The 27,232-nt window shown below is 36.8% G+C and overlaps 1 protein-coding gene across 1 annotated transcript in view; it reads right to left on the minus strand.

Annotated features, from left to right (window-relative positions):
- The window catches only part of plxnd1 (plexin D1), a 67,331-nt gene extending 49,618 nt beyond the window's left edge, over positions 1–17,713 (minus strand). The window contains exons 1-5 of the mRNA XM_073867401.1: positions 16,392–17,713; positions 14,632–14,811; positions 8,513–8,641; positions 7,170–7,270; positions 291–420 (exon numbers count right to left, since the gene is read on the minus strand). Coding sequence (XP_073723502.1) covers positions 291–420; positions 7,170–7,270; positions 8,513–8,641; positions 14,632–14,811; positions 16,392–17,612 — 1,761 coding nt within the window. The 5' untranslated portion in view covers positions 17,613–17,713. The remainder of the gene's footprint in view (positions 1–290; positions 421–7,169; positions 7,271–8,512; positions 8,642–14,631; positions 14,812–16,391) is intronic.
- Positions 17,714–27,232: the final 9,519 nt, after the last annotated feature.

Genomic DNA, 27,232 nt, shown 5'->3' on the forward strand with positions numbered 1-27,232 from the left:
ACAACTCAGCAACTCATGCATTATCTATAGACCTGAGTTTCCTATTCATAAATTTGACTTGGTTTGGTCATTTTTTTTAAAGCTCTTAATGATGATATTTCAGTTTTTATCTGTTTTTTGTTTCATCTGATATGTGTTTTGAGGTCAAGATTTTAGAAAAGAAGGGCTGTTGTTGATATTGCTACCAGCAGCTTTTCATGTTTAGGTGAAATGTATTAAAGCATTGAAATGCAGTTTGGTTAATTGGCCCTTTTGTTATTTGTGTGTTTATGTGTATTAATGCAAAATACCGTGATGTTAGTAGATAGGCTGATTTCAGATGGAGTGATGGTCATTGATGGACACTGATGAACACCGTCCCCAATGCTGATCCATGAACGTGCCAAAGATCCGCTAAAGCAGTCCTTCTGAATCGAACACCTGCAGGTCACATGAGAATATACATGCCAGACGGTTCATTCAATATAGAAATACACATGCAATAAACGGATACTCATTACATTTCACAATAAAACTTATCTTGCTATTAAAAATTTCTTTTGATGTTTTTTGATAATCATGTCTGCTAAACAAATAAATAAAATGTTTATTATTTCAAATTTTTGCACTCTAGAAAAATGCTGGCTATGTTATTTTATCTATAATTGGGTCAACAGGAACAAACCCACACAGGAACCATCCCCTGCAAACACACACACACATTCTGGTTTCCATCTTTTGTGGGGACATTCCATAGACGTAATGCATTTTATACTGTACAAACTGTATATTCTACTCCCCTTACCTACCCCATTCCCTAACCCCAACCAACACAGAAACCATTCTACTACTTCACATTTTCAAGAAACATCATTTTGTTTGATTTATAAGCTTGTTTCCTCATGGGGACATCAAAATGTCCCCACAAGGTCACAAAAACACTGGTATTCCTATCTTTGTGGGGACAATTGGTCCCCACAACGTGATAATTACCAGGTACACACACACACACACACACACACACACACACACACACACACACACACACACACACACACATACACTGCATGGTTTGCTATAAACACCCGTGTAAAGCTATTTTAACATTCAAAAAGCACAATATTTCTATAAACATACTGTTTATATTCTATTATGTAACATATAATAGTACTTAAAATATAAACAGTAGTTTCTATCCCACACAGCTAGTATGAACCATGATTTTTAAGTCTGATGATCCCACTAATATTTCCAACTACCGCCCTATTGTAATTCTCCCAACTGTCTCCAAGTTACTTGAAAAAACACTTTATAATCAATTAACCAATTACCTTGAAAATAATAACCTGCTCAATGATTGCCAGCATTGCTTTTGACACGCGCGGTCAACTACAACTGCTCTGCTGTTTTTTACTGAGCATATACGTGCGTCTTTAAACAAGGGTCAGGTCACTGGAGCGATATATATAGATTTTCGAAAAGCTTTTGATACAGTCAACCATCAAATTTTGTTAAATAAACTTTTATCTTTTCATTTGTCCTCTTCTGCAATAGACATGTTTACATCATACTTAAGTGACAGATGTCAGACTGTAAAAATTGGCTCAGTAACATCACAGCCACGAGCGTGTTTTATGGGAGTTCCACAGGGCAGTATTTTAGGTCCTTTACTTTTTCGTATGTATGTTAATGATCTTCCACATGTGTTTCATTTTTCCACTTCTTTGTTATATGCTGATGATACTGTTATTCTTTTGTCTGGTTGTAACATTGACACAATTAATCAAAAACTTACATTTACATAACTGGCTGCAAGATAACCATTTAACACTTAATATTAAGAAAACAGAATGTATGTATTTTTTTCGTCTAGGAGAAAGCTATCTATACACTGTAAAGAAATTCTGTAAAAATTACAGTATTACTGCGTATTACTGGCAACTAGCTGCCAGTAACTTACTGTAGATTTTAAATGTATGTTATTTACTGGCAACAGTTTGTTCAAAGTTAAATGAACATGAAACATTTTCAGTCTTTATCTTCTACAGTAAGTTACTGGCAACCAGCTGCATAATTACATCAAATTTTTAACAGTGTAGCCAATCCCATTATCTTTTCTAATCAAAAGCTCTTAGTTGTATCCACGTACAAATATCTGGGAGTCTCTCTCGATTCACATCTCACTTATTGTGAGCATGTACAAATTCTAACCAGAAAGTTAAATCAAAAGTTATTTGTTTATTGTAAAATCAGACCATATTTGTCTCTTTCTGTTTCGAAAAACATATCTTCATGCCATTATTATGTCCACTCTGTCGTATTGTTTGCCTGTTTGGTCACTTACAACAAATGAAATCCTTGAACAAGTAATAAGACTCTATAATAGAGCTCATAAGATCCACAACAAGCTACCAGGCTGGACTCACCATTGTTTTGCATTATCCCTGTCTAATGCTTTGACATTTCAGAACTACACAATAAGCCATGGGATAAACCTGTATTATAACATTTTAAATGGATACACTTCAGTAGCGCTTACTGCGTTGGTTCCAAAACTTAGCTATAGGTCTGAACGTATGACTAGATCTGTCAAAAATGGACTTTTGCCTTTACCGGCTTTTAGGAACAGCTATGGACAGAGATCTTTTTTCATGTGCTTACCAAAGCCTGGAATGAGATCCCACAGTATATCAGGACCATAACATCACTGAGACTATTTAAAAGAACATATGCTCGCCACCTGATGGACAAGTACATCTGTGACCACTGATGTGGTTCTATGGCCTCACCCTAATGCTCCCTCTCTTAGTCTGTGTGTTTGTATGGTTGTTGTCTTGTTTTGAAGTTTGTTGTCTGTGTGGTTTTTATGTTCTGCAGAGCAGGAACTTGCTGAAAACCAGTTTTATACTGAGTCAGGCTCGATTGTTTTAATCTTTTCCTGTTTAACAATAAAAATAATAATAATAATAATAATTTTCTATTCAAAATTGTTTGAACGTCCAGTGTTATATGTTTACATTTATGTTTACTTATGTAGTGCCGCGGTCCTGCGAGACACGGCATTTTGTTCCACTGTATGTTCACACATGTTCAAACTCGAACTTGAACTTTTTCTAATCTGGTCTTTTTCGCATCCATAGTTTAGTATGTGTTGCATGCTCCTGAGGTATCGCCATTGGAAGCTGACGCAAACTACTTCTCATACTACACTAGCCTACTTCCCTGCCCCTACTTCTCATAATTTTGAGCGACAGCTCTTTTCTGGGCAAACACTCCAAAGTCCAAACCAGATTAATTGATCACATGTTGAAAGTGATATGATTAACATAAGGTGCAGATGAGCGATTAAAATCCGATTCCATGTTCCGTTTTCCTCGCTGTCATGGAGGGCTGGCTCATGGTTGCTTAGCAATGGAAGACGTGCGTTTTGGAAAAAGGAAGAATTGCGTTGTCCCATGTTTAACACTCATGTTAAAAACAAGGTGGTGTGAAATATATCAAGGGCATTGTCACCCACAAAGCTGTGAACCATGAGTTTCTGTTTATATCGCTGTGGAAGTGGAATCACCAGAGGGAACATTCTCCTACAGCATTTTATTAGGCAATAAGCTCAGCTATGCACATAAACATTATCATGATTTGTGTTCCTATATCTCACTTGGTGGAGAATTCCTTTTATTAACTGCTCATTTGTTATTATTTCCAGTTCTTTAAACTTTTCCAGGTATTAGCCACATTTTGCTAAAACAGCAGACACTGATGCACAATTACTGCAGTTTTTTTTTTACCAAAAGCTGTGTGTCAAAAGGTGTGAGGTTTATAAATGTGTACTAAAAAAGCACAACCTACAACTATGAAAAATACTTTTTTTTACTAGACATGCTGGCCAAACTTTACCATGACTCAGGATCGTCCAGAACTCATATTTATCTGTGAGTACAAATTGCAAACTGAGGTCACGATTTACAAATGTATCATCTAAGAATGCAGATCACTGCATAAATTATTATCATATCATATCCCCAAAAATGAAATACGATAAAAACAGTTCTTTATTTGTACCTTTCACCCACTAACTTTTTCTTTAAATTCCAAACATTCAGGAAAACCACTGACATAATGATAATCTTGGCTACAGGATATCTAGCCCAAAACAAATGTGCATTTTGTCAAATCACCCACGCTTGTTACTGGTATTTTTCAGCTGTTAGATTTTCCTGGAATTCTTTGTTGACATTAACACCAGATCCCAAAGCGTATAAGGGTCCTATATTTTGTTTTGGGGTCTACTACAATAGGTTGTCACAATTAATTGTTAGTAAATGGTTTGAAAAACCCCTGCATTTTTCTTCCCATCTCAAAACTCTGTTGTAGTTCCGATGCTCAGTCTACTATTACTGGTCAAGCTGACCCAGTCTGTTGTGACTTGGCACATGCTTTGAGCGTCTTTTTGAAATGTCCTTCCCATTACTACAATAGGGTCGGCTTTTTAGGCTTCAACACTACCAATAGTGTCGATTTTGCATTGTCAATTTGAGCCTGACTCAATGAAAATGTAGAAAAACATGGGGATCGTATAGAACCACCTTTGCAAGCATGGCATAAACAGGAAATTTCACAGTGGATTTCTTTTTTACTTTTTAAGTGAATGTTTTAGACCAGGGGTGTCCAAACTCAGTCCTGGTGAGACAGTGACTTGCAGAGATTGGCTGAAACTTCCCTCAACACACCTGCCTGAAAGTTTCTAGTATGAACTTGATTAGCTTGGTCAGGTGTGTTTGATTAGGGTTGGAGCAAAACTCTGCAGAGATCCTGGCCCTCCAGGAGCAGGACTGGACACCCCTGGACTAGACCAACAAATCATTTGAATATTACACTTACATCTGTCTCCTGATTACATACAGTGGTGGCAAACTTGGGCAAAGAAAGCGGTGAAAATGAATCTACAATGTTTCTTCTTTTAAAGCAACACTATGTAGTTTTTTACCTTTAAATAATTTCTCCAAAATTATTTCAGTGATAGAACAACTTTTAACTGGACAAATTGTACTGTTGCTGCAACCTGAGCAGCCTCCTAGCTGCTACAAGCACACTCTGAAAGTGGGGGTGGAGGGTAGAGCACACAGCCCCGCCCGTCCCCCTGCCTGCAGAAGAGTGTCTGATACCAGGTACTGTTGCGCTTTTCAACCACAAGGGGGAGCTGTAAGTCATTTTTACATGGAAACTACATAGTGTTGCTTTAAGCTTTAATAAAAAAAATGTTTCTTTAAAGTAATTTTTTGTGTAAACTATCTCTGAAGTATATTCCCATGGATATTAACATTTTCTTAGCACACCATGGTGACTAGAAACATTATGTTGTCCAGTCATGGACATATCTGACTTTTTCTGTTTAAAAAGATGTTTTAAACAGAATGAAACAATATTTGCAATGCACCAAACTTGCAACAGTTCCAAACCTATCAGCCATTAGAAAACATTACGTCTTAGCTATGCAAATTGACCCTGGCACTTGCTAACATTGTAACACAAAAGTCAACAAAACAATGGGCCTCATTTATGAAACCTTCGTAAATATATGAGTAAACTTTACTAGTATCTTATTTTGAAGAATATTACTGATGGTTGGTCAATGTAGTGTTTGTCCTGCCCCTCTCCTCTACTGTGATTGGACGGTTGTGTAAAAAAGGAAGTAGAGAGCTCTGTGTTTTTCCCAAAATAAAGAGTAAAAAATTATTCTGCTCGTGTTTCATACTGTAAATGAGGCCCAACAGTAAATGTTGACTAATTTATACAAAAGGCAGGTCATAAATAAAATTTAGTCCATGAATAATGTTTAGTAATTATTACTAATACTAAAAAATAATTTGCCGTCTTAAATATTCTTGTTTAATCAACTCAGATGTACAAGTCATTTTAACTTACTATTATTTATCTTGACTAAAGATGAGTTGTTATAACTTATATACACAAGAGATATCCCGCACACTAATAACTTGCAAAATTTTAATTTATTGCGACGTTTCGATCGTAAGATCTTCTTCAGGCATTTTTTGCAAGTTATTAGTTTGCGGGATATCTCTTGTGTATATATGTTTGGTGGACTATTATTGTCTCTTTATCCAACGCACCTAACCGGAACACACAGGTGTGCGACATTGGTCGTTCATTGTTATAACTTATAAAATGTAGTTGAAATAAGTAACTCATCTCTTGTCAAGACTAATAGTAAGTTAAAATGAATTGGATTGTGACTAAAACAATTCTATGAAATTTCTGCTGTATATTCCAAGTGTTCTGGAGGGATATAAATGGCTTTGGTAAAAACAAATAATTATCATAAAACCCCGAACATTTTAAAGGAATAGTCTACTCATTTTCAATATTAAAATATGTTATTACTTTAAAAACTAAGAACTGTTGATACATCCCTCTATCATCTGTGTGCGTGCACGTAAGCGCTGGAGCGCTTCTTTGTATAAAGAATACAAAGGCTGATGATCTGTCAGTAGTCTATATTCAACAAATCATCTAACAAACAGACAAACAGTGTGACTATCTTCCCGGGACCCCCTGATTAATCCCCAATATATAAAACTTACAATTCAAATCCAGTCGCCTTACAATTATCCAGTAGAGTACAAAACTCCTACAACACAAGGGTTCACAGTTTTTCCTGAATATTGAACTTATCATGTATGCCTATTTCCAATGTAGATCCTTACCTCCTGTATAAATACTATACCGGTTTATATTAGATTTTCTCATTTTGGTTTTGACACTTGCTTACCTGCACAACTTCTCTGATGTTTTCCTTTAATAAATTCTGCCAATGAATCTTTCCTCTTACAAATGTTAAATAAATTTTTTATTTATGAATATATATTGATGGCTTAAATACTAAATTGCCATTATTTGCGTATAAAACTAAAGACTAAATTATGTGCGTCTTTCAAAATAGTTTTTTTCATTTTTCAGTATGGTCCTTACAGTTCCATCATAGACGTAAACAGACACAATCTCAAAGTAAATGCATTCACATACAAGCCAAAATTACAAATACAGAAACTCGATCAATAAGAGAGGATAAAATCACGTATACATAAATTACAGTGCTATTATTAAAGGTAGGTACTAAATCTAATAATAACCATATCACCATCAGCTGGTTCTGAAGCAACTTGATTTACCTTCTCTCCAATGTACACCAGCCACAGTAGGCATCGCTGGCACTCAGGCACTCACTACAGGAGCTGTACTGGGCACAACTCGTCACCTTCACACGCACGAGCTGGGCAATGATAAACACAGTGTTACATTCAATCACCAGCACAAATACATTTTAACACTATAAAGCAAGCACTCATAAGTATCACACTAACACGCTGCTGTCTTACACAGTCATGTGTTCAGCTTTACACCCTCCATCAATGTTCTCACCTATATGATTATACACAGAACTTCTTATTATCACCTTAAGTGCCAAATTTACACCCCAAACACCTCATCTTTTCTCACATCTTCGTTTGATGAATATAGTGTGCATATGCTAATTATCATAAAATTATGGCGGCATGTCATACACACTTGACTGATTTAAAATAATAATAATAATATTAATATTGTAGGGAAATATATGTTATGCCTACAGGTATGTATACATTTCTTTACAAAGCAAAAACTTTAAATCAAACAAAACTTACAATCCTGTGGTATTTAAATGGAACTGTACATTGTGAGCTCACATTGTGAGAGTACATATTCACTACATGTACTTTTTTGGGGCATTCATAGCCTACTGGTTAGAGAGTTGGGCTCTCTAATCCAAAAGGCACCTTAACCCCAGTTGTTTCCTGGGTGCTGCAGTGATAGCTGCCCACTGCTCCAGGTGTGTGTGTTCACAACTCACTGGGATGTGTTAAATGCAGAGGTCACATTTTTTTTTTGCAGCTAGCAGCTTCACAGAAATAAAAACTATGTGCACAATGCATAATTTTGTAATAAGGTTTTATGCTGCCTTCAGATGCACTTAGAAAACTCACTCTGTGTCGTGTGTTTGTTAAAACAACATGAATCACAGTGAAGTCATCAAATTACATGGATGTAGTGTAATTTTAACAAATCTATGCAGAATGGAACAAAAACGTTTTCGTGTGGACTTTATGAATAATTCATTTATGTCACATCAATTTAAACAACTATAAAGTGCCCAGACAGGTTCGCCTTACAAAAGTCACACTGAATTATTTTGCTCACTCATACACTGATAGGGAATCAATTGAACTATTTATTTTTCTTAAGGCGTTTTAAACACTGCACATTTAAAATCATTGAAATACAGCATGTAATACTGAATAATAATTTATTATCACTAACAACAGGCTTGCCTTCCATTATGCTGGGAAACAACATGCTATGTACAACTTCACAACTCATGTATCGACTATAATCTCAAGTTTCCCACTAGTAAATGTTTCATGGGTTTAGAACTTGTAGTTATGATATTTCCAACTCCAATTGAAGGCATACTCACATGGTGTGTTGTCATGAGATACATGTAGTTTTTGTCGATGGGATCAAAGGTCATGATGTGATGCACTGGGTCATTAGCAGGAAGTTTCAGTGACCACTGGTTAGCTACAGAGAGGTTACCCAGCAGAGACAGCTGTAAAAGAAATGCCTAATGGTTAACACACTGTTAAACACATTTCTTAATCATATTTATGTAATTTTCACCAAAATTTTAATTCTAATAGTATAACCTATAAAAAGCCTTTATTTTGTAAAAACCACTGTAATTAAAATGAGAGAATAGTAGCCATTAGCACAGAAGAAGATTACAATTAAAGATTTTGAGGGGTACAGTTCTCAAAAATGAGTAGGAAGTGTAGAGGACTTTGCTTTCAATGACACATCTGCGATTGAAGGACATCACTAATATCTCACACTGCTCTGGTGTCATATTGGTCCATTCTTCTTACAGTCTCTTCTACATTTATGAAAAGATATGACCACCAGACAATCACAGTTATGAAATGAGCACATAAACATACACACAGATGCAGGAAACAGAGAGCACATACAGAAAGTGTGTTTGTGAGTCGACCTAACTGAACACACACATATACGCCACATAAATGGGAATAGCTGGGTTACACCTACAGGACAGTAATAACAGCAGCTTGTCTTCTATCAGCAGATCTCCTTATCAAAGAGTCTATAGATGGTTTCATCGGATGCATGTGTGTTGTAGCGGTTATGTTACCTGTGATTATTATTCTATTGTATTGTTATGTTAAAAATTAAAGTTTTGTTTAAAAAAAGAATACAAAGCTTGCTTAAATCTGTACTGTGCAGCTGCCTGTATTCATTAATTTGCTGGTATACATTATATGAGTATGTACAGACAAACAGACAGGAGAATAGATGGTTAGATTTTAAGCTGGTACATGAGCAGAGGTTGGGCTCAAATTTAATTTGACTCTACTAACACAGATCCCCAAATAAGCTTATCTCACTATCCCAAATCACATTACACACACTCCCATCAGCACTGTCATGAAACCACCCTGCACACGCGCGCGCACTAGGGCTCTCAACGAATATTCTAAATTCGAATATATATTCGAATAGTAAAAAAAACGAATTTCGAATATGAAAATTAATATTCGAATAAATTTTAAAGCCCGCGGTAGTAGAGGCGTGGCTGTCTGCTTTGTGAGTGGGCGCACTAGTTCGCCTGGTTCAGGGACAGGTCACAGTAGTCACACTGTCTGTCACTGTTACAAGTTGGCGTCTTGCATGGAAGATGGCAGAAAGTCGACCGCAGCAGAGAAAGCGATTTTAACCCCCAAAAATCTAAAAAGCTATGTCTGACAGTACTTTGGATTTTGGTCGGTAGGAGGTAAAATTGTTGAGCCGCGAGATAAAGTTGTTAGCATACCATTCGACCACTAGCAACATGATGTCACATCTCGAAAATGTGCACCCAAATGAGCATTGCATCTTGTACACACTGCATATTAATTCGTTTGTCACTTCAACTTTTAATGCTTAATCCTGTTCTGTACACACACACTTCAGTAATTTACGGGACTGACAATCGCATTCTACAACCGCATTAACTCCTGCAAACTGCAGTGACAACTGCGTTTACAGAACCTTTGCATAGTGTGTAGCCTACATAACCGAACTGAACAACTAGTAGTTAAGAAAGTGTTTAAACGTGCATCATGGACATGACAGGTCTCTCTTCTGAAGAAATAAATTATTACAAGGGGGAAAAGTCTTCTGTATGTGCAGTACAGAGAATGACAGAGGCACAAGCGTTTGCTGCTCAGTGTTGCCAGATCTTGCACTAGAAAAACAGCGAACAAGAAAAATCCAAACGCTTTACCTCAAAAATCAAAATATTCGGACTGGCACCTTCACATTTTAACAACACCAAAAACTTGATCGCTTCATGAGCCAAAAGCCATAAACGGTTAAGCGCTAAAATGGTATGAGAGTACAAAAAAGACGAGGACCTGGCAACACTGCAAGAGCGCGTGCAGCCTCACAACTGCGTACAATACACAACGACACGACGGAGGTTTATTGCTAAACATAATGCTGTTAAATTATTTTCATCAAAGCTGTGAGTGATAAGCATGTGAGACGGCAGACCGTTACTATGGGTATCTCCGTGTCAATCATCACATTTTCACATTTAAATGCGGTTGTCAGTCCTGAAAGTTTGCAGTGTGTACAAGACAACAATGTGTGGAACTCCAGCTAAACAGTCACGTCTTAACACTTACTTTGCATCACCCGCCACAAGCTATTTGTCTGCCACAGGACAAGAGGTCATAACGGAGAAATTAATTTCGTTCATTTGTAAGGACATGAGACTGATCAGTGTAGTGGATGGAGCAGGCTTCAGGGAGTTTTGTCAAGCAATGTAACCGAGGTACCATATCATTTTGATGTCTCTTGATTTACTTGTTTTGTGTTTGTAATATACGTTGTCAAATATGTTTAAACTTAAATAGACTACCTATAGAAGTAATTATGTTTCTTTATATTAATTTGTCCTGTTATTGACGTAATGCGTCGTTAACGTCGTTGAAAAAATGGGCAACCAGATATTCGAATAGTTCGAATATTCGTGGGTTTTTTAGGGAGAATATTCAAACGTCATTTTTGAATAATTTTGACAGCCCTAGCGCGCACACACGCATACACCCTTATAGACCCCTTAATCGCCCACGTCATTGTGACGTCACCGCTCTAGCTGGAGGCCAAAAATAAGTAGCAACTCATAGCCGGCGCGCTATAAGTTTGCGTTTTTGACTTTAAAATGTCATCTTGTTGTGTTTTTGGCTGCCAGATTAGAATGAACAGCACTTTCGGTTCAAAAATAAAGTTTTACCGGATCCCGGCAGACATTTCTTCACAGAAATCAAGAAGACATTTGTGGTTGCATGCAATACGGCATACAGACTAGACGGAGACGATCATAAATAATGCTCGTGTTTGCAGTGCACACTTCATATCCAGTGGCGCCCCCAGGTAAAATAATCTATGCATATGTACTGTTGTGTTGGTTTTATCTAGTACAAATCAGCAAGTTTCTGTTTTATAGGTGAAAAGTCGCCAACCGCGCTATTGTTTAGCTTAAATGTTAAACAAACATACAGCGATAGATGTGTGTGCCATCCTTTGAATAGTCTCTTAAAATAATCCACATTGCTAATCATAGTTAGCCCAGCGATAGGTTACATTAGACAGTTGGCCTAGACAAAATTACCCAAACCACCTGTAAGTAATTCATATGTTGTCTAGGAAATATCCAAAACCTGGTTAAAATTGCAAGAGTTAATTTACAAAAATAGCTGTCACGGTCCCGCTGAATCAGTAACTGTACATATTCGGACAGTTCCAAAACTGCTTCTGCATCCATGTTTAATAAATCCCTCCTAAAACGTGCTATCTTAAGCCTGCCTCTGCGGCTCTTTTGCCTCCAGCTAAGCCCCGCCCACACAAATACGTCACAATGTTTACCAACTGTAAAAGGGTCTATTATGCAAAACAGGCATTTTACCTGCAATGAAAGAGTTTATGTAAGCATAGAGTAAATGTAAGAGATTGGTGTAATGTGTATAACTATAACTTTCAACCATTCAAAGTCCAAGACCAATTCTGAAAAAAGTTAATACATTTAACAAGTAAAAATAATGGCTCATTTAAATATGTCCATAATTACAGTATCAATTAATGTGTTAAATAGTTACATTAGTACATTAGTTAACACAAACTGACAATAAACAACACTTCTAAACCTTTTATTAATCTTATTTATTATATTTATTATTAATAGTTTGTGTGAGGTAAACACACTCTTACAACCCATTACATCTGTAACAGACGCACCTGTGTTCCGCCAGGGAAACATAAAACCTTTTTACGGGCCCCCTGCAGCCACATACTCCTTATCTGTGAGTAAATACTGAATATGAGCATTGCTCACAAAGAGCTTGCAAGACTCAAGAGCATTTTTCCATGGCTACACAGCAGCACTGAATCATAGATTTTAAATAACTACTGAAAGGTGAATTACCAAGTATGACACATGTTCCTGGAATTTTGCCCTAATTTAGGATTTTTTTTTCTTTCTGCTTGGGGGTTTTGCTGCTTGCAGATGTTTTGCAGCATGCATGCATACGAATAATCTTTTGGCAGAGCTTTGGGTTTGCAAAATGTCTTTGTGTTAAATGTGCGACATTATAACAACACATCAGAATCAAAGCAGTTACGTTCTTGAGCAGTACCATGTTGCTTGGGCCCGTACATACTGTATACGACAGGCTGAGCCCCCCAACCTCTCTCTCTCTCTCTTTCTCTCTTTTACATTTACAATTACCTTTATCATTGAAATAAAATTAAAATATCAGGATGTGAAGCACTTTTCTAGAGGATGATGATGAACCACTTTAAGTTTATGAGTCATTTCCTAGGCCAAGTGAATTTACTGAAAGGATATAAGGAAAGCCAAGCAACCAGGGGCATGACTATGCTTTGCTGGATGTTTGTAGCATTGGTCAATTTCTTCACAATAAACTGGAATATTAATAAATAAATATATAAGCAAATTCTTGAATTCACCATTCTATTCAGAAGCTAAATCAAAATCATTAAATTATGCATCATAAATCTTTTACATTACATACAGTGTACATACAAATAAAAAACATCTTTGATGTGATGGTTATAGTAAACATTTTGACACTGATGAGCGATGTTAGGACTTTGAGAAAGACACAAACTACAGAAGCTATTAACAAACACCCAACCCTCTTTCTCTAAATAATCTCCAAGTGGGCCATTCAACCAGTGATCTTACAGTTTTTTACAGACTCTAGGACACATTTCTCAATACTTAGGTCACTTTCGCAAAACTCTTCACACAGTGAGCACAACAGAAGTCTATGTGGGTTAAACTGAGGATCAGTGATCATTGCTTTGGCACAAAATGCATTCAATGACTACATCTTTCAAATTTCATGAATTCTTTTCTCACTCAGACACAACAACTGCCAAAACTCTTTATACATAAAGGCCAATTTGCACATGCTTACATACTGTTTTCAAAACTGTTAAACATATGTTCAAAACAATAACATAATACAAAACTGAATAAGACAGCACTTCACTACATTTCTACAGTAATATTTTTGTGAAATATATTTTAAATCTTAAAATTAAATGCTATAAAAATAATTGGCCAAATGGAGACGACCGAGTAGATTAGCATTACTACTGTATCTGTATCTGTGGATGGTGTGAATACAAATTACTCAGTGCAAAAAAATTAAAAATAAACTACATAAAATATTGAAGAATTCTGCATCATGTCCGATTCATTCCAGTAACATATATTACAGTGAATTACAAACAGAGATGTGTCCTTGTTTTACACAAGAAAACATTGTATAATGCTACATGTTGTTATGTGTTTTAGGTCATTGTTTTGTGGGTGACAAAGTGTGTTTATTGGCTGTCAACCTTTGCTAGTGTTCTGGAAGAATGAGTTGATTTGAGAATTGAGACCTGAATATAGTGTTTTGGTAGTTGTAGTGCATTTTGAATGTGAAATGAACTGCTTTGCCAAGCTGAAAGTTTGTTAGGAGAACTGTGTCAAGAGTTTTGCAAAAGTGACCCAAGCATTGAGAAATGTGTCCCAGCATCTGTAAAAAACTGTAATGTACAGTCGCACCTGCATGTTTTTTTTATTTAACGGAAACACCATACAAACTTGAGTTAATCTTGCCTAAAAAGGGGCCTTCCCAACTGCATGCGATACACAATTCAGAAAATAAAACTGTTACTTTAACCTCAAAGAGCTGAGCTTCTGTGTAAACAAGAACAGGACAAACACAGAAAAGTCACTAGGACATTAGGCTTGAACCACCTGATCAGATAGGAATGCTTTTAAAAAGGTTTACTGGGCAAGGCAAACATCTTTTAGTGCACACTAAACGTAACACTTGTGTGTTCTGTGCACTGTGACATTAATGCTGTGTGCATACAGTATGTACACTGCAAACAATCACAGATGTGAATGTGAAACACAGAAAGAACTATGCTTTTGCAGGTTTGTAAATATGTGCGTCTCAGCTTACGTAGTCGCCCATTGCTTGTTCCCAAAAATACCACTGTGTGGTTATGCACATTGTCAACAGCAACAGAGGTGACCCCTGGAGCTTCATAGAGGGGTTGGACCCTCAAGGGTTTTCTCAGAGCCAATGGATGTTGGAGGTGAGCGGCACCACAATTCAGCTGTTCTTGCTGCAACTGAAAAAGTTATAGACGTAAAATAAGCAATAATAGTGATCATGGTGGCCTTAGTAAAAAAAAGATTACACTGACATTATGGGGAATAATGAATTTATGAACAGATGAGAATATCCTGAACCTTTGTTACACACTGATTTATCTATTGTTTAATTGTTCAGAGTGAATTTAGTCTTTATTTATAACACGTTTCACCAAAGTGACATTCAATGAGAAGTATGTGTTGAATTTGATGTGAGTAAAAGGTTCAATTCAGGGTGAAGAGAACTGAAGCGGGGGAGAGAAAAAGAATTCAGCGGGTGGATTTTTCTCACGAGTTTCTCCCCTCAGCACTGTGACCTCCTGTGCTCTCAGAATGTAATCTATCAGATAAAAATAAACAGTCTCTCTGAACACTACGTTTTACCGTCACGTTACAATGGCACATGATAAGGTGGTGTAGTGGGGATAATGTGATGTCATAACATAGATATCAGTAGAAGGGGGTGTGCACACAGTGTTCATGGGAAAGCCAGCATAATGTAAAAAATACGTATCCAAAAGGCAGATAGAAGAAAACAAAGAGCGTTCTAAATAAGCATCAGATTGCCATATGGTTTTAATGAAACTTCAAGTTCACATAATGAAAATAATATGAGTGCACAGCATACTGTGATGCAGGAAATGGACTACATGGCTTTTAACTCACACACATATTGATAATCATTCCCAAAATCATAGTAAGATAATTAATAAAAGAACACACAGGGTTCAATGTTTTATGCATTTCACTAAATTATATTTAATCATGAAAGATCTAAGAAAGTTCTTGACAAACACTTATTCAATTTAAATAAAAAGAAAGTTTTGTAACATTAATTTACAGTACATGCATAATTAATTTGAAATAGATATTTCAAATATATCTTATTATGCTGCAACATTAACTGATCTGACAAAATAAGAATGGACACAATGCTACAATGCTATTTCATTTGTAAGTCGCTTTGGCGAAAAGCATCTGCTAAATGAATAAACGTTTGATTGTAAGAATGTGCCTCACAGTACTACAATTGTCCTTATTGATGAAAAGGCCTTTTACAGGCACACCACCAGATCAGTCAAAGTGCCCTAAATTCTGATTTATACATAACTTTACAGTTTAATATTGGGATGGGGTTTAGTAGAATTTGTTGTGTATTATATGTTATTGCTATCAGCTTGTCATATTATTAGATGTCTGTGAGCATTGAGATTTTAGATCTAAATTAAATTAAAATTTAAATTAATGTTGTCTTTATGTGGTATATAATGTTTTGTCTGAATGTTGTGTTCATATTGTATATAATGTTTTGTATTTGTTTCCGTTTTTGTGGCTGGTCAGCAACACAGATTTCCTGCACTTTTTGTTGCATGTGTGGCAATGTTACCAATGTGGACACATGGCCATTAGTGTACAAAGGGTGTGCATTGAAATATTAATGTGATTAAAGTCACAATTTCATATGGGGCTATTGTATATTTATTTTCGATACCCAGCAGTTAAAAATAATGTTTGTTAAAGAAAAATGTATTCCCAAAGTTCAAAGAATCACCCTTACCACGATGGCCCCTTTGACCTCGCACTCGGCCCCTGAGCCCTGGATGACGCTGTCCAGCACCTGCACGTCGCTGTTCGGGCCACTTGAGCAGTTGCGGCGGCCCTGCCGAATCATCTCCTCCACATCCGCCACCCGAAACGCGCACACGGCTGACTGCCTGCCCGCCCTGGCAAACACCCCAAAAAAATAGGGTTCTGGTGTCCTTGACTTTTCAGTGCTGACATCCACTGGATAGATGGAGATGAGTCGGTTGTATATATTTCCACTACATCCACACTGAATTCCCATTTGGATGTACGATTCGGTGAGTTTGCGGCTCTCCGTGGATGAGGACCTGCGTGGACCGTCCGTATCCAGGCAGATGCGCGCGAGGATGCTGTTGGGCTGGCTTTCTTTGAGACCGGTGTTGGCATCGTTGTTAATAGCGATGTAGGAGTAAGTCTTCTGAATGAAAGCATGGACAAAGTTAAGCTTGTTCTTCTGCTTAACTTCTTGTTTGATTTTAAAGACGTTATCTTCTGATGGGTTGATGTCGTAGGTAAACAGTCGGTTGAGATCGTTTATGTTCAGAGAACGGATTGCGATTTCTGGTGTGTTCTCGAAGCGCAGGTCTTCTTTGCTGTGATTTTTGGGGAAGTACTCGGTTCCCATGCCCGTGTAGGTGGCTCCCACAAGCAGCCGCGGCGCTCCGCCGTGACTTCGAAAGATGAGCCCTACGGTGCTCGCGTTCTCGTGATTGGCAACGATGTTGAGCATGCTGGGGAACACGGTGGCTCCTTCCTGTGGAAACTTGACTGCCACTTGGGACGTATTATCCATGCTGCGCAGCTCGCAGAAGCCCTGGTACACCGAACCGCACGTAACCAGCACTCTCTGCTCGCGGTCCAGCGCGAGGAGCTTGTTGTGGTTGTCCGTGAGAGTTTTCTCGTACTCGCACATCGCTTGCGGCAGCTGCGGCGCGTGGCATAGCGGGTTGTCGCGCACGGGTCCAGTTCGCGTCTCCACTTCTAGCGCGAGCGTCGCGTTCAGTTGGTACAGGCTGTTAACTGAGGCCAGGTAAACCCTGCGTGACACCGCGTCTACCACGAAATTATTGGTGGCGTTTGGAGACGCAAACGCCTGTTGAATCTGAAGCGCACTGAACGTGCGCGTTTGCACAGCCGTTAAAAACACGGCTAAAAAGACTTTAAGAGACACTCTCTCCGTTATAGAAGTCGGCATTTTTCCTTCTGCCTGGCTTCCGCGGGTTATGGACGGAGAAGAGCATTGAGCAAGCGGAAAAGAGCGCAACTCTCCGGGAGGAAAGACTGCTTCCTGCCGAACGCCTGAGCACCGAATGACGTGATTGAGGAGTCTCAGCTTCCTTTAGGGCGAGAAAACAAAGCTACACAACATTGTCTGCACATTAACACACTCTTATCTGTCCAGTTTCTTTAAATAGAAACATAATAACACATCTGTTCCCTAATTTTATGAGTAGGCTGTTATTTTTTAATTATATGCTGGCACCCTGGATATAAAAGGGTAATACTTTGGTACTGTTTGGACCATGGAACTGAGCCTTGTACTCTAAAATGTTTAAAAGAATTGGGTGCTTTGTAAAATGCCTTGTCAAGATTCTCAATGTGCCTCACTTTTTATTTAAATCCATAGGCTTCATTAAATAAAGATTATTTTTAATATTGTGTATCATGACTAAATTGGGTCATACAATGAAAGTTGTTAATAAGAACAGGCAGAAATAGCTCTTTATGGCGAAAACCAGAAATTTAATTATCTACAAGATTCCAGCTTGAACATTTCAAAGGTCCCACATTTATTAAAGAACATCAAGGTACATCTGAAAAACCATTGACATTTCCATGATTATTTAAGAATGCAATGTGATGCGTTCTTTCAGACTTTGCTTCCCACATTTAATTTAATTTAAATTATGTGAAAGTTGTCATATAACTGCGATCTTATGCTCATGTCTAAGTGAGTTGTTGCTATTGTCACAACGTTTCTTATTTTTTTCCAAATAGTCACACAGATCCAAATTAAGCACTGTGCAGAGCAACCCTATATCACGCAATTACGTGACTATTTCACGTATGGACCAACGTGAAAATGTCACGTTTTGCCGTGTTTGAACGTGAGCATGTCACGCTTTCTGTTTGTGTCACTGTCACGTATTGGTTACTCAACTTTTTTGTCCTATTTTCAAACCATTGTCGCTTCGGTTTAGGGTTAAGATTTGGTGCTTGCCGTTATATGTCACTTTAAGTATTTGTCACTTTAAGTATTGGTTTATAAAAAAAAAAGATACAAGACTTATTCTTTTATATTTTCTAAACTTTAACCAATTGTCGCCTGACGTTGGGGTTAGAGTTTGTTTAGGTAAGGATGTCATTTTATGGAAATCTAACCCTAAACCGTAGCCGTTAAAATGTTACCATGTGGCTATAATTTCTTGCCGACACGACAACATTAACATCGTCTGACAGAAAATTTGATATGTTCTTTGTTATCATAAATACTTCTAAGACATGTGTATGTCAAACTGAGAATAGTTAATTACAGGTTGCATAAAGCACAAATTTTAGATGTGGTGAGACCAAGTGCAATTTAGCAATTTTCAAGACTCAATTTTAATCCGTCATATTTACAGGTTTTGTATTAATGTAATTATAAACTAATTAAAAAATATTAGTGTTACAATTATTAATACTCCTGGAAATTGCTTACTCCAACCAGCTTGTAAATTTTACTTCCCAGCATAAAAACTGTAACTTTAAGAGAAATCAAGTAAGAATGTAGGAAATGGAAAACAATGGCGGGGGCGGCGGGGCGGGTGCAGTACATATGGGTCAATGCTGTACTGGGCTACATGATCTGTTTCCGGTCAGATAACCACTGGGATCACGAGCCAGACATTACTCAACAAAGTTCAATCTCTCACTTCTTTTTTGAGAGTCAAAACATGCATTTGTGCTGCGCAAAATCTGTTGAATATATTTTTATATTTAGCCTTCTGACAGGTAATGAGACTTTCAAACACCGATGAACATCAAAATATCACCGTTAATCAACATCAATATAATTTTAATATTTAAATCCCAATACAGTCCTTATGAATATTTTTGCCACACGTGACATTAACATGGACTTTCTGAATTGGTTGCCGTGTAATAGGCTAATTCATTTTCATGAGCATTTTCTGCTTGCAATAATAGTATGATTTCGCCACCTAGAGGAGATATAGGCTACTTTCCCTGCTGAATTCTGTAGAAAAAAAGAGTTCATTTTCGTAACAAGAGGGCTGCAGAGGCGTAGATCATGCACTTTACAACAAAGAATGTGTTGGAATTATTTTCATTCAAATGTATTTATAGCACTTTTTACCAATTTCTTGTTGCATTTTCAGCAGCAAATACATGTTAGTATATAGACAGTAAATAGGAATTATGAACATTATGAAATATAAAGAGAATAGTTTTTTAAACAATGTATATTATAATATAAAATGGATGAGATCTATATTAGCAAAACGTATTCAAGTACTTGAACGGTACCAATATTTTTTATTGGCATACAATGTATCAAGACTGACAGCCTACTTAAATGGTATATAAATTTAGCATAATATACACTGTAAAAAGTTGGATCAACTTATTAGCAATATATTTTGTTATTTCAACTTTTTATGGTGTAATGTGGAAGATTTAGAAGGCTGTATTGATAGAAAATTAATTACACATATCTATGTTTTCAGTGGTGTTTAATTACCTTACATAAAAAACAAATAGGCCTATGTTTTTATTACCTTAGATCGAGACGTTTTTAATTACATACACCGTGGGTCCCCTTACATGGACGTTGCTATCATGTTTCTACAGAAGCCGTGAGCGGACAAACTGCTCTACAGAGAGTGTTTTGTCAATATGTTGTTGTTCTTCTTCGTTGGTGTTATTGGTGTCACGAGTGTAAGATGGAACTCAAGTGCAAACACGGATGTAGAAAATGGGAATTTATTGTGACAAACAGAAAATCAACAACCCACGAGGGGGCAATACAACATAAACAGGATAACTAAATATGATAGATGACACTAAACTGTAGTGATGTGTCGTTCGCGAACAAGCCGGTGTCATGAGCAATCCAGTCCCCCTTTAACGCAGGGTATCATCACACTAATTCCCAAACCAAAGAAAGATCTCAACATTTTAGACAATTACCGACCCATCACACTCCTCAACAATGATTATAAAATTTTTGCCATAGTTTTTGCTAAAAGATTAAAAGAATGTTTGCATAGTATTATAGATGAGACTCAGTCCGGATTTATGAAGGACCGGCACATAATGAACAACATTAGATTAGTTTTAGATTTATTTGATTATAGCAATTTGGTGGAACATAATAGTTTTATTCTTTTCCTGGATTTTTACAAAGCCTTCGATTCAGTAGAACATCATTTTATTTTTAAATCATTGCGAAAGTTTGGTTTTGGTGAATATTTTTGTAAAGCGGTAAGAACTCTTTATTATAACTGTAATAGTACAATTAAATTAAAATACGGTACTTCTCCTAGGATTTATTTGACACGTGGTATTAGACAAGGGTGTCCAATATCTCCTTATTTGTTTTTATTAGTTTCTCAGATATTTGCATCTTACATTTCTAATAGTAGTCTTCGCGGTATATCTATTGCTAACAAACAAATACTCATCAGTCAATTGGCTGATGATACCACGCTTTTTTTGCAAGATGCTAACCAAGTTTCATTAGCACTAAAGAATATCCAGCAATTCTCCAAGGCTTCAGGATTATCCTTAAACCTTTCTAAATGTGAATTGATGTCCATCAAAGAATGTAGTTTGACAGAAATTTGTAATATTAAAGTACGGGATCAGGTATCTTATTTAGGTATTATCATTACAAAAAATGAATTGGGAAGATGCTCCATCAATTTTAATCCACTGATTGAGAGTACACAGAGAAAACTTTGTGCATGGCTCCAGCGAGATCTGTCGTTAAAGGGCAGAATTTTACTTGCCAAAGCTGAGGGCTTGTCGAGATTAACATATGCCGCACTTTCTTTAAGTGTCGACACAGCCATTCTTAAAAGAATTGATACAATGCTCCTCAACTTTGTATGGAAGAATAAAACTCATTTTGTTAGGAAGTCTGTACTTATGAATACCATTGATAAGGGGGGTCTGAATTTTCTTGATTTTACCACTTTAAACAACACCTTTAAAATAAATTGGATTAAAAACTTTATTAATAAGCCCACTTCTATCTGGAATTTGATCCCTACTGTTATTTTTTCAAAACTTGGTGGTTTAAAGTTTATTTTAACCTGTAATTATAGCATTATGAAAATCCCTATCAAATTATCCCTTTTTCATAGACAAATTTTATTAGCTTGGTCCCTAATTTTTAAACACAATTTTACACCTCATTCATATATAATTTGGAATAATAAGGATCTTCTGTATAAACGTAAATCTCTTTTCTTTGACAGTTGGTTTAAAAATGGAATTATTTTCGTATCTCAGCTTTTCAATCAGAATGGTTCAATCTGTAATTATTCAGAATTTTTAGTAAAGCATGGAATTCCTATTACTCCAAAAGAATTTGCGATAGTGGCTGATGCAGTGCCACAAGGCGTTCTTATGCTTTTTAAAGGGTTTTCTTTTTCATCTTTATGTCACCCAATGGATCTATGTGAAACATTTGTAGGTAAACAGTGCTTTTCTTTATCGAAGACAAAAAACAATAAGAAAATCAGAGGTTTGTTTCAAGAGCAATCTGTTTCTACGCCATATGTAATTTCTTATTGGAATGGACTTGTAAGTGACATTCCCTGGAAAAAGGTTTGGACTTTACCTCACAAGTATTTAATCATTAACAAAGTGAGAGAAATTACCTTTAAGTTAATTCATAGGGTCTACCCAGATAAATGCTCTCTCAAAAGACTTAAGAATGATATTAATAACCTCTGTTCTTTCTGTTTAAAGAAACCTGAAACTACTCTACATTTATTTTGGAATTGCTCTTATACAATGACATTCTGGTGTGACTTGTGTGATTATATTAAATGTTATATTTATCCAACTTTTAAGTTTTCATACAGAAATGTAATTTTTGGCTTTCATGAGAATGAAAAGAAAAATTATATTTATTTTATAAACCTTTTGTTTCTGCTAGCAAAATATCATATTCATAAGTGTAAATTCTCAAAGTGCAAACCCCTTTTCTTAAGATTTAAACATGAAATGAAAATATATTTTGATACACTTGAATCCTCTAAAAACCTGAAAGCTATGAGAACAATTGCTGTGTTTAAGGACTTGGCACTTGGTTTGGACTGAAAGACTGGACTCTGGCATATTATTTTATTGTAACATGGCAATGATGACAATTGTTGTTTTTTTCTGTTTAATAAAAAAAAAAAAAAAGAGCAATCCAGTCCCCCCGAGCAATTCGGTCTCCCCTAGGACCCCGATTGGTATCTAGCACTAATGCCTGCTCAAAAATGTGTCATTGCAATATCTCGTCTGCATACGCGGCTAGCAAGCCAATTATGTTGTATAAAATAGAAACATTACATTTTTAAAAAATAAAAGTTAACTAAAAAAAACAATATAATAAACTAATATTTATGTTGCAGACACGTCAGTACTTTTGTGTCATCATCTGCTTTACAAAAACAATACTTTTATTTTTTGTAAATTATTAACATACCTTACGGAATATATATTTTTAATAGTAAAAGTGTAGTAATCATGGCTTATAATTATAATTTAAATGTGTGATTCAACTATGTAGTAATCGTGTTTTGTATAAGTAATTAATGAGTAAGTAATTGTATAAGTAGACAGTCCAAAGTGTAAATGGTGCAGTATAATAATCTTAATAATAAAATGACACAAGCAATGTGTAGATCTCCCACCTATAGCCTCATTTATATACTACTATATGAAACATATCATTTAAAAGACATCAATTGTAATTTTAACAACGTTCTAACTACATAAATCATAACGCGATTTTGTAGGAATTGTAATAAGGCGCTAAGAAAACTACCCATGAGGAGTTCTTTCAGCCAATGGAGTCGCGCGGGGTCCTAGGGGAGACCGAATTGCCCGGGGGGACCGAATTGCTCACGACACCGGCTGTAAGAGCTGATTCTTTGTAGCGAACGAGCAGAGCCGAATCTTCAGACGCAGGCAGGGGTGGGACCGTAAGAGCCGGCTCTTCTAAAGCCTGGAATACACTGCACGATTTTTGTCCTCTTATAAGATCATTACCTTATCACACTGTGCGACATGTATCGTTTAAACTCGGGTACGAGAGGCATGTAGACTGTACGATGATGACACGGAAGCTTCGGCGGCTGCGTCACAGGTTGCGCAACATCACCAGCATGTGCTCGTGGTAAACAAATACCGGCGCGCAGGTCGTAGCAGCAAACACACTGTGCGGTGATCATGCCGAATTTCTGACACTGCCAGAAAACTCTCGTAGGCTATCTTTGGACGCAAGACCAGGAAAACTGATGTCTTTGAACCTCTCTCACTGTACGACATAGGACCACCGATGGAGAGCCACGATCACAGAAATCGCGACGATAGTTTCACGATGGCAATCTTTCGTCTGGGACAGCCAATTATCGTGCAGTGTATCCCGGCCTTAAGGGAGCCGAGCCAGAAGAACCGAATCTATGAAAAGAGCTGGACTGCCATCACTAAAATGTAGAGTCGGAGCTTGAGCCAAAAGAGCCGAATCCATGGAAAGAGCCGGACTGCCCATCACTACTAAACTGGGTAACACTGAACACTAAATACACAGGATTTGACTAGACTAAACTTGACAAAGTACTCACAAGCATGAAACAACAATGAACAAGCACAGAGCAACAAACACAAGAACCTTAAATAGAGGAGAACTAATGAGGACAACAGGTGACATGGGTTAAACAATAAAGATGAGGATGGGAGTGGGGTAAAAGTGACAAGACACAGGGAACACGTGGTCTAGTAAAACCAACACTGAGACCACGTGATCCGACACAAAACATGGGTCTGCCATGATCCTGCCACAAGACTAGATTAAACAAAGGACAAGATGGCAGAATCATGACAATTGGAGGTGGCTGCCACAGCTCCCATTGTCGCGTTGAAAACCCACGAAGAAGCAGCAGCAGGAGTACTAGCAGTCGTCGTTGTTTTTGTTGTTTTAATATGGTTTATTAGAAGCAATATTTAACTTATTAGAAGAAGAGAAGTGAAATTGGATCGAATGGAATACCCCACATATTGTGTTATGCAAGACAGACCTGTCAGAAGAGAAAAGATGATCATGTTCAGACGACGATATAAATCGAGGATAAATATTGCTTGGCATTTCCCAGAAGGATGGGGTTAATACAAGACAAATGTTTTAAAAATGATGCTGAAGTTGCCTGCTTTCTCCTAGACAGGTAAGTTAGCAATGGTAACTCTATCAATGTACGTGAAAACCATTGATTAAAGGACAAGTTTGGTATTTTACACTTAAAGCCCTGTTTTCAGATTGTTTATGATGAAATAGAACGGTTTTGACTGAAATTTAGACATATGATGTTGGCCCGAGAATTTTTCGGGTGTTTCTTGTATCACCTCCAACCTCTATAATGGGTCTATAGGTGCACTGGAACAATCCTTCCTAAAATGCATTAAACTTTCATTTACAAAGACGTGAAACTCACCAAGTGGTCAGGGGTGTTCACTGAAATGCTCACATAAAAATCGCTGCAAAAGATGCTTTCCAACAGGTGTTTTACCGTTCGTTGTAAACTTGTGGACCTATTTTTCCAAACTCCTCACACCCGTATATTCCTCCGGGTGAATAATAGCTTGAATAATAGACACTCCAGCCCAGGTGGTGGCGATAATCCACCTTTGCCAATTGCAAGAATACAAACGGGTTCCCGGCGCTGAGTAATACCATACCTCACAGCACATCTAATACAAGTCAATGGAATTGGCAAAAACTACGATAAAACCTGTTGGAATGCGTCTTTTGCAGCAATTTTTGTGTGAGCATATCAGTGAACACCCCTGACCACTCGGTGAGTTTTTTGTAAATGAAAGTTTAAAGGAGCGGTGAATCAAATACTCAATTTTAGCTTGATAATTTGTTATATGAGAGGTCCTCATCGTTAAATGAACATCCTGCAAGTTTGAAAACTGAAAACGTCCATGCTACTGAAATATAACAGTTTTTGGCACCAAGCCAGTAATTACACCAGAGTGTGGAATTCGAAAAAATATGACGTCAAAGTAGAATTGAAGCACCTCCCCAAAGCCAAATACAATGACCACTTTTGTAGCCCCGCCCACAGTTTCGCGTGACACACGTGTGTCTCAACAATCAGTAAACATGTCTTTAAAGATTGCCAAATGTAACCAAAATAACTTTTAAATACATTTTTTCTGAGAGACTTTTATTTTGACGTGGTGATGATAGAGTTTCCATGAAAACGGAGTCTTCGGTTGTGGAAGAACCGCGTGGGAACAACACAGAAGCTAAATACTTTAATTCGGAGGCTCGAAACAAAACATTAGGAATGCGTGGATAAAGGTTGTTTATGAAGGAGTTCAAGCTCGCGTGGGGAGTGTTTGATTACCTTGTGTACTGTGCGGATTCATTTTTAAAGAAGCAAGTCGATGCTGGATTTGCAGAGAGACTGTGATAAAAGCACCACTAATATTGGATCTGACGAAAATGACACAGCAAGTAAGACATTTTACTTTATTTAACTCATTAACTGCCATTGACGAGTTATCTCGTCATTTATGAATTCATATTTAACTAATAAATATGCCTATCTGTACAAATTTCAAAGTGAAAGTGTAATACCGCTTTTATCCACCAGATGCCGAATTTATCAAAAACGGAAGTTAAAAAGATTTAATGATTTATTTGAACTGCCTTTATGTTTGATAGTCATTCTGAGTCTGATCGCTAACATAAATTTCTTTACAAAAACGCAATTTTTTAAGCTTTTTGCTCAAAATGTTGTATTTTTGAAGAGAGATATCCATATATCAGTGGTTAAATTAAGTAGAAAAAGTAAATATATAATGAAACGTTTTTTCCCCATTTTGTTTGTTTGTTTGTTTGTTTATTGTTTGTTTGAAAGCAGAGGGTGTGTTCTTTAATTTGATATAATTTGTATGTTTATATATTTATAGAAAATAATTTTTCCTGCAAGGAATTTTGTGAAAATTTTGTTAAAATCACAAAAATGCAGGTGGGCAACATTTCTCAAAAAGGCTGGCGGTGAATGAGTTAAGTTACTGCGTTTGATTATTGCTTTGTTAGAAGAGATCGCTTAATATGTCCTGTTGTAACATCCGTGTCTAAACACATATGTTTGACTGTTTTAATTTACTAAAAACATTAAACGATTAATAAAGGTACAACACTTAACAATACGATTGTAATTTAACGGTAGAAATACAGTATTGTTCAAAATAATAGCAGTACAATGTGACTAAGAATAATCAAGGTTTTTAGTATATTTTTTATTGCTACGTGGCAAACAAGTTACCAGTAGGTTCAGTAGATTCTCAGAAAACAAACAAGACCCAGCATTCATGATATGCACGCTCTTAAGGCTGTGCAATTGGGCAATTAGTTGAAAGGGGTGGTTTCAAAAAAATAGCAGTGACTACCTTTGACTGTACAAACTCAAAACCAATATTTTGTACAAACATTTTTTTTTCTGGGATTTAGCAATCCTGTGAATCACTAAACTAATATTTAGTTGTATGACCACAGTTTTTTAAAACTGCTTGACATCTGTG

The sequence above is a fragment of the Misgurnus anguillicaudatus genome, chromosome 5 (genome assembly GCF_027580225.2).
Source record: "Misgurnus anguillicaudatus chromosome 5, ASM2758022v2, whole genome shotgun sequence".
In the NCBI taxonomy this organism is placed as follows: Eukaryota; Metazoa; Chordata; class Actinopteri; order Cypriniformes; family Cobitidae; genus Misgurnus; species Misgurnus anguillicaudatus.